The 9,625-nt window shown below is 43.3% G+C and overlaps 1 protein-coding gene across 1 annotated transcript in view; it reads left to right on the top strand.

Annotated features, from left to right (window-relative positions):
- neurl4.S (neuralized E3 ubiquitin protein ligase 4 S homeolog) overlaps nucleotides 1-9,294 on the top strand; it is a 30,722-nt gene extending 21,428 nt beyond the window's left edge. The window contains exons 22-29 of the mRNA XM_041589016.1: nucleotides 264-422; nucleotides 3,741-3,920; nucleotides 4,496-4,589; nucleotides 4,719-4,823; nucleotides 7,539-7,683; nucleotides 7,763-7,872; nucleotides 8,540-8,699; nucleotides 8,775-9,294. Coding sequence (XP_041444950.1) covers nucleotides 264-422; nucleotides 3,741-3,920; nucleotides 4,496-4,589; nucleotides 4,719-4,823; nucleotides 7,539-7,683; nucleotides 7,763-7,872; nucleotides 8,540-8,699; nucleotides 8,775-8,979 — 1,158 coding nt within the window. The 3' untranslated portion in view covers nucleotides 8,980-9,294. The remainder of the gene's footprint in view (nucleotides 1-263; nucleotides 423-3,740; nucleotides 3,921-4,495; nucleotides 4,590-4,718; nucleotides 4,824-7,538; nucleotides 7,684-7,762; nucleotides 7,873-8,539; nucleotides 8,700-8,774) is intronic.
- The last annotated feature ends 331 nt before the right edge of the window (nucleotides 9,295-9,625 follow it).

A 9,625-nucleotide genomic window follows, 5' to 3' on the forward strand; every position in this document is an offset into this window, starting at 1 on the left:
TCTGTATATTTGTATTTATACATATGGGAGGAGGAGGTGCCATATTGATTCCCTTAGACAGTACAGTATGAGGGTATAGCTTATTGTGTGCCCAGAACATTCCTTCTCTGTATATTTGTATTTATACATATGGGAGCTCAGTTGCAGTTCTGTGTGTTTAAAGACTGAGAGTACCTTTATAATTGAAAGATCATTCCCAAGTGAAGACCCCAGCATTTCCCCAGCTGTCTCTCATACTGCAGTCTATATGCTTGTTATGTCAGATCCGTATAGACCAGCTGTCTCCTCGCTGGACCTCCTCTCTCTCCATTGGAGTCATCGCTGTTTCACCAGAGAGACTGAATTTCCCGGCCACGGCTGTGGCACTGAAGAGGAGCTCCTGGATCTTCCAGAGGAGTGCTGTGCTCTGTAATGGTGTCAAGGTACTCAATCAACCAACATACTCCCTCTCCTGCCATTATATAGATCTACCCCATCAAGGGCTTTCATTGTAGACCTAGTCCCATCAGGAATTGATGGTATAGACCAGTGGTCCCCAACCAGTAGCTCATGAGTAACATGTTGCTCACCAACCCCTTGGATGTTGCTCCCAGTGCTCTCAAAGCAGCTGCTTATTTTTGAATTCCAGGCTTGGAGGCAAGTTTTGGGTACATAAAAACCATGTCTACTGCCAAACAGAGTCTCCTATGGGTTTGCAGTCCATATAGGAGATACCAAACATCCAATTACAACCCTTATTTGACATCCTTATAGACTTTTTATTGTTTGTATTGCTCCCCAACTCTTTTTACATTTAAATGTGGATCACCGGTAAAAAAGGTTGGGGACCCCTGGTATAGACCTAACTGGTCTTTGGACAACACCTAGACCTACATGGCTTATGGTGTAGAACCTGAATTGTCTTTGGGTAAAGGTATAAACCTAGATCTGCTGTCATGTGATCGTATGACTCTAGCCATGCCAAGGGCTCATGGTGTCTAAGAACTGACCTAGCCCTACAAAAGGCTTGGTGGAGACCTATCTGAGACCTTGGTATAGATTTGGGACTTCTGAGGGTTTATAATTCAGAACAAAGTCTACTACTACTACCATGGCTTTATAATGGAGCCCTATTAAGAGATCATGCTATTGGCCTGCTCCCACGAAGGGTTTGTAGTATAGATCTCAACCTGGTTGACGTTCCTAATATATGAAAATAATCTTGGCATAGTCTGTCTTCAACCTACCAACATTACCTGGTATTCACCTTGTACTACAGACAGAGCAGGGCTTGTAGTTTAGGCCGTGCCCTACTAAGAGGTAAACGTATAGAAATAATTGCAGTGAGAGGTCTCTTTATAGACTTAAGGGGTTCTAGTTTAAACCTGGCCATTTGCAGGTGTCTTTGTATAGACATATCTTTGGATTTCGGTCAAGTTAAAGACCTCATTTTGTCAATGGGTCAGGGCATAGAAGTTGATCTGCTATGGGGTAATGCTTCATCACTACTTCAAGTTGTAAACCTAGACCCTGCTACAATACATGTCTGCATTTTATTTCTGCCGAGCAACCTATTAAGTTCTCATGCTCCAAGTATGCAATGTTTAGTAAGGCTGGCTTCTCATGAGTCCTCTATTGACTCACTAATTACTCTACTCCCACCATGATAATCTCCTGGAATACCAGGGGCCTTAATTCAAACTTTAAGCGGGTGGCGCTGTTTGACTATGTCAAAAGATTTAACCCCTCAGTTTTATTCTTTCAAGAGACCCATCTAGTGGGGCAGAAAATACTGGCACTTAGAAACCACTGGGTAGCACATGCCTACCATGCTACATACGCTGTCTATTCCACAGGAGTTACTATATACATTCAGAATTTCGGGACTTCTCTGGACTAGCCATAAACAAAGAAATATCCATGCCATTAGATCCCCTCCCAACCCAGGCTGACACAAGACCTGAAATGCCTCTCTCAATTTAAATACGTAGGCATTAATATTGCCAAAGATACTACCTACTATACAACAAACAACTTTGAGCCAATCCTAGTGCGCCTTAAGCCAGCCTTGCTAACCTGGGCCAAACTACCCATGACCATATGGGGGTGGGTCAGTATCTATAAAATTAAATATCTGCCTAAATTTCTATATGTGTTGTTGTACTCACCAGTTCAGATTTCACCCCTCTACTTTAAGAAAGTCATCTCTCTACTTATCCCCTTCCTATTGGCCAATAAGCTGCCGATACGCTCATGGATTTCCCCATCTATTCCTATACTATATAGCGGGCCAACTATACCATATTCACTCCTGGTTCCACCCTGAAGAGGACAACCCCAACAGTATACTGTTAGGCACACTGCTGGGCTCACTCGAGGTGCTCTGCAACGTCCTTTACAGGCAACTTAGAGACTATGGCCCACTACTAACTACAGTTACTGCCCCACATCATGCATGGAAACTGGCCTGCAAGATCTCAAACAGATCTGCACCCCTCAGATCCCCACAGCTACCTCTTTGGAAGAATGCTTATCTTCCTCAGCTCCAGGGATTGCAAGATTTTCCCTACTGGTCCCAAATGTGGATCAGGTTCCTCTGTGACCTTTTGATTGACTCTAAATGTCCTACCATGGACCATCTTAAACATCAAACAAACCAACAAAGTATCCAGTGGTTTAGATACCTCCAGCTCAGGGAGGCATACCAAACTACAAGTTACATATGACTCTCCCAGGTTTGAAGAACCCCTATGGGATAGTAACAAGGGCAAATTGGTCTCTTGGCTGTATAGGTCACTAATAGTCTGCCTCCCAGCCCCGTTTGACAGAGCCCAACAAAAATGGCAGGCAGAAATTCCATCACTAGACCCAGATGACTGAGAGGAGACCACTGAGGGCCTCTTTGATTTCCTGATCTCAACCAGGGACCAGCCCATTCAGTTCAAATTCACCTATCAGTTATATGTCACTCCAGTAAAAAAAAAATTTGGTAGATCCCCTGAAGCTAGATCCCCCAAATGCCAACAACCTGATGCCACCTTTGGTGGTCTGGGAGTGCCCTCTGATTTCCTGGTTTTGGTCCGAAGTAATAAGCCATTTGCGTGAGCCCTTGGCATTCCCTGGGGCATGTTCACCAGAAGTCTGTTGGGCATTGTAGAGGGATTGCTCCCACAAGTCACAACCAGAATCTCTGTCAAAACCATCTGGTGTATGTCCCCTCAACCCCCCACAATGCAACAATGTCTGCCTCTAATAAACAAGAGTCTAGTTAATATAAAGTTGACATATGAAGGCAGAGGATGCCCCGATAGGTTTGGAAAAATATGGTCCCCTTGGCTGGAAGCACACGGAGCATGAACCGCATATCCCCCACCTTCAATCTCTTGGTGGATCTACCTGGTATGTAGTAGGACAATCTTAAATGTGACAATGTAAATGTTATGTGAAGAAGAAATCAAGCAGATTACGATGTATATTTTTTGTTGTACATTCCGAATCCCTGTCCCCTTCCCTCCCCTCCCTGTTAAAACAAAGCAAAAGATACTTTCAAAACGTAGACCTGCTAAGGGCTGACATTGTTTAGCTGTTGGGTCAGTTGTAGACCAAGCTTTGTCACTGAGCTTAGACCTAAATCTGCTAGAAAGTCAAGAAGTGTAATGTCCATTGGATGAAGGAATTGGTATAAATCTAAGATGGGATGATGGTTTAGACTGTGATTGATGCCAGTCTGGTGTAACTCCTTATTCTTAACTCACATGTAGATCCGTGAAGGCTATGGGCCCAATATAGACCTCTGTCCTGAGGGCACGTGCCTTGGTCTCCTGCTGGATTCATCTGGGGGGCTGCACCTCTATGTTAATGGACTGGATCAGGGAGTAGGTGCTCAGGACCTACCAGAAGTATGCTACGTACTGCTGGACCTCTATGGACAATGTGAGCAGGTCAGACTTTTCCACCATGAAACCTCCCCATACCATAATGTAGCATGTCAACCACTTTCAACCTTATATTTGATCATCTTCCCCCTTGTCTGGGCCCTCTAATAGGTCCATGAATGAACATGTGACGTACTTCAGCTTGTGCCACCACACCCACATTAGCCCAATAGCTATGCCACATGTCATGTTCTGATGTCCCCCAGACTTCAGCCCCTTCGTACTCCCAATCTACCTTCCTACCATACTTGTAGATGAGATACATGGAATCTATGGATGTTGGTGGCACAAGAAAGGGTCAGGGAGAAGAATATATGGGCACTCTCTGGCCACCCGTCCCTGAAGCTGGAGGTCTCCCTTCTGCCCACAATTCCATGTCCCCAGGCCTCCAGGAAATGTGCTTTAGGCCCATTGCTCGTTCCCCGCATTCTCCACCAAATACTAAGGAGCTAGACAAGAGAATGTTCTGGTACAGATCTCTGTGTAACCAACCAGCCACAGCCATTTGCCTATAGACACCCCCTAATGTGCTTAACCCCTTTGTGCCCTCCCCAGTCCAACCCATTGCTTCTCCACTCCAGGTTTCCATAGTAACTGGAGAGGTACAGGGTGCAGAACAGGACACACACGAGGGGCAGCTTCCAGGAGAGAGAGAGAAAGCAGACATGGTTGATGGTAAGTATATCACTGCCCCCCCCCCCTTACTCTCACACCTCTGTAAACCCTCCTTAATATTAAATTAAAGAAATACACCCTCCCCCACAAATCAGCTGACTGTGATTATTGCCCCTGTGCCACTTGTAGGTGTCAAGGAGAGTTTGTGCTGGGTCCCCCCGGATCCTCTTGCCCTTCTGAGCTGTGAATATCTTGCCCTTTGCACCAGATTCAAAGATCTTTTGCTTTTACCAGGTAAGTTACCTGCTCTCATTACTGCCCCCATTATCCTTCTCTCTGTCCCTCTGGTTATACCTGAGCCCCCCCTTAATAAATGGCACTTATCTACTGCAACCCCTCCAGCACCTTCCTTGGGTCTCTCTTTTCCTCTCTCTTGCTCTATCATCTCTGTTCCCCGCCCAGACTCCCCATTGGCCAACCTCACACAGAGCTGCAGCCCCCCTTATATAGTTTATCATATAGGTGATAGCACCCCTTTATATTATTGTATATAGTCGCTAGCTGATCATTGACCCCCGCTTGATATACAATAGCATATTTGATCTGACGTCCTTTTATCATAGTTGATCTCTCTTCTCTTATGATATACTCTATAATTATCGATCTTCCCCTCATCCCTTTATATATTTATAGTAGACCCTCATGATCATATCATATTGATTTATGATCCCCCCTTATATAGTTTATTATAATGTGATCGCTACCCCTTAATAATATTTTCTATATAGTGATCATATTCATATAGTTCACCCAGAGGCTATATGCAGCCATAATTATACCCCTTATATAGTTTATAGTATATAAGGATCATATCCCTTTTATTTATATAGTATGATCAGTGATCGCCCTTATGTAGTTTATATATGGAGTAGTGATCAATATTTCCCGTTTATATTTATATATAGTGATCATAATCCCCCTTATAAGCGGTTATTTTGTAATATATTAGTAATCATATCCCCTTATGGATGATATTATATTAGTGATCGATATCCCCTTATATATTTTATACATAGAGTTGACTCATATTCCCCTTATATATTTATATATACCGTGATCATAAGTCCCTTATATATTAATATGTATACGTGATCATACTCACCCCTGATTATTATTATATATAGTGATCATATCCCCGCTAAGTATATTTATAATATAGTGATCAATATTTCACCTTATATATTATATATACGGTGACTCATATCCCCTTATATGTTTATTCTAATAGTGATCATATCCCTTTATATATTTATATATAGTGATCTATTTATCCCCTTATAGATATTAAATAGTGATCATATCCCCCCCTTAGTATATTTCATATAGTAATACATCATCCCCCTTATAATAGTTTAAGTATCATTATCCCTGTATCATATATATTAGTATATATCCGTAGATATCATATCCCCCTACTGGATTATCCCCTATATATATACTAGTGATCATCCCCCTTTCATATATATGCTATCATATCCCCCTTCATATATATATATACGTCGATCATATCCTTCATAATCATATGTCATCATATACCCATATCTCCGCTTATATATTTATATAAGTGATCATATCCCCTTATATATCATTTCATGATAATAGTCGATCATATCCTTATATATTTATATACATAGTGACTCATATCGGCCCCTTACATATATTTAGTATATACCGTGATCACGTGATCCCCCTCTATATCCCTCCATATATATATTTATATATATGATCAATAGTCCCCTTATTATATTGATATATACGTGATCATATCTTACTATTTATATATCGATCATCACCCCTCATACCTATATTTATAATAACAGGATATATATATCCGCCCGTCGTATTTCTTTATATAGTGATCATACCCCTTACTACCCCTCGATCATCATTCCCCTTCCCCATCATATATATCCCCCACCCGCCGCTGCCCCTCATCCCCCTCCTCCTCATCATCACCTTATATCACCTACCCACCTTCCGCCACCCCACATATCGATCATCATTCCACCCCTCTCATATCCTCTCATCATACACCGTGATCACCCTGCCCCTGCATCATATCCCCCTTATTCATTTTCTATTATATCGCGTATTTATATAGTGATCATATCCCCTTATATACATTTTATATATAGTGATCATATCCCTTATATATTTATAGTATTAGTTGATCCTGATCCTTATATATCTTATATATAGTGATCATTATCTCCTTATATATTTATATATATGTGATCATGATCCGCCCTTATGATATTTATATAGCAGGTGATCCGATACATCCCTCTAGTATTATTTATCATACTATGACGGTGCATACACCCTTATAATATAATTTATATTAGTGATCATATCCCCCATTATATATTATAAGTTATCTCAGCCTGGCTTCATATCCCCTTATATATTTATATATATTGATCATATCCCCTTATATATTTATATATAGTGTCATATCCCCTTAATTATTTATATATAGTGATCAATCCCCCTTTATATTTTATATATAGGATCATTATCCCCTTATATATTTATAATATAGTGATCATATCCCCCTTATAATTTATATATAGTGATCATATCCCCCTTATATATTTATATATAGTGATCATATCCCCCTTATATATTTAAATATAGTGATCATATCCCCCTTATATATTTATATAGAGTGACATATCCCTTATATATTTATATATAGTGATTCATATCCCCCCTTATATATTTATAATAGTGATTCATATCCCCACTATATATTTATATTTTATAGTGATCAATCCCCCTTATATATTTATATATAGTGATCAATATCCCCTTAATATTGTAGAATTAGTGATCATATCCCCTTATATATTTATATATATGATCATATCCCCTTATATATTTATATCTAGTGATGATGTCCCAGTGTAACCAGTGTAAGTAAGTGATGAGAATGTTGTGTCCCATCAGATGGATATTTTGTGGAGGACAACAAGTTGTGTGTTTGTCACTGTGAGTCGTGCCACAAGCTGCGGGGGGATGAGATTTACAGGAAGAGAGGGGACCCCCCGAGGGAATACGCAGAGCCCATTGGATGGTGCAGCTTTCCCCTCAGGTAGGTGGGGGGCAGGTAGAGGGCGGGGGAGGGTAAATGAAAGGCAGGTAATGGGTACAAGTGAGTGTCTCCTCCCCAGGCCCAGCCCCCGCTCATCCTGCAGCCAATACAAGAAGTGGCACATTGGTTACCAGGGCAGCAGGGCCGGCACCATCCGGAGGACGTTGGACAGGGGAGATCTGCTGCCAGGTGGGTACATGAGCCCCTCCGGACAAGCCGCTAATTAACTAATTCATTAAATGAGTCTCACGTGGCACTGAGTTAAAGGGATACTAGCGGCTGAAATAAAGGCTAATGTACACCCTAAAATCTCATTTATAGCTCAGTCAGGTCATGCTGCAAAATAATGTGTTGCTTTTAATGATATTAGCAGTTTTATGTGCAGCTATCAGTCGTGTTGGCCAGTCGTTCTGTAAGTTGCTTATAGTTTACTTGGCTGGCGGAGATGTTCTATCATTTTGCCATATTGCCCCTCCCCCTCTGCATTCTACTCACTATAGCACCGCCTCCCTGTCTTGGCCCCTCCCCATTATTAGCAGCAGCTCTGCATGAAGAACCCCACCCCCTGCTCTCTCACCAGTATAAGTGAAATCCCCCACAATCCTGTAGGCAACAATGAATTATATCCGGTGCTGTTTTCCCTTTGGGCTATATATTAATATTATATTTAATAATGGCCCTTTATTGGAGCCCCCGCTAGATCTGCTATGGTCCATGGTTCAAATGAGGGGTGGGCGTGTCCTAACGGTCCCTGCCGGAAACTGGAGCCCCACCTCTAATGGGCCCTAGGCTTCAGCTGATGGAATGGAAAGGCTGGTGTGATGCATGATGGGAAGTATGTGTTGTGTCCCTGCAGGGAGCACCTGTATCCTCACCTCCGTGCCAGTCAAGTCGGACCCACAGAACAGCTTCCCGGCCGCTGAGCCCAATCTCCTGCACAGCCGGGACCTGCAAAGCGTCGTCCTGTCCCCCACCCTGAGATACGCCGCTCTGCAGGAGATGTGCCCCAAAGTCATGTGAGTAGCCAATCAGAGCAATGGGGCACTAGGCAAGGTTGTCCTTTAGTGACGTATCTTCTCTTGCTCTCTCAGGTTCCGTGACCCCCGCTCTCAGCGCACGTTTGGGGCCCAAGTTGCCCTGCAGGTGTGTGTGCGCCCCGGCTCCTACAAGACGGGGCCCCCCTCAGCATGTGCCATTGATTTGATGGATCCCAGAATTCCAAGCTCGGAGATTGAGTGGCTGACGAAGGAAAAGGGGGCGACTGTTCTGAAGAGCCTGTTGGTGCGGGTGGAATAAGACCACCAATTGCCCCCTTACCCTGCTGACACTGCACACTGGGGGAGTGGGCGGAGCTTCTGGGTCACAAAGGTGGAGTTCTGTCACTCTCCTCCGCTCCCTCTCCAGTTTGTCTCCTCCCCTTGCCATTTGGGCCACACCTCTCCATCCCCCTCCCATTAATTTATTATTCGGATGAAGTATTCTGGCGGGATTGGTTGGACCGGGTCGTCTCAGGGTCCCGCCCACCTACTGACCCCTTTTATTTAAGCTGCTGTCTCTTTATTTGTACATTGACTTTATTTTTTTTAATACATAAATCTCTTGTACAGAAAACCCTGCGTCTGTGTGTCTGTGCCGTGGGGCCCTACAAGTGTGGCCCTATAATCAGAGAGATCACCCCACAAGTGGGTGACATGCAGATTGTTGGTGCGGCAGGTGAGGGGTGACACAGCTGTAGGGGGGGGGGGCGGAGATGCTTCAGAACGAGAGAAATAAAGGGGAAGTAAGTCCTTTTCTCTGCTTGCTGGTTAAATGAATGGGAGAGAGAGAGTGGGGTGCAGCAGCTGAGTCAGTTGTGCAAAGCTTTGGGGGATCCCTTCCCACTCTCTCTAGCAGGAGGGGCCACTGACACCCCAAGGCCTTTATAAATGGGCGTCACGTGGAA

Source organism: Xenopus laevis, chromosome 3S (genome assembly GCF_017654675.1).
Source record: "Xenopus laevis strain J_2021 chromosome 3S, Xenopus_laevis_v10.1, whole genome shotgun sequence".
In the NCBI taxonomy this organism is placed as follows: Eukaryota; Metazoa; Chordata; class Amphibia; order Anura; family Pipidae; genus Xenopus; species Xenopus laevis.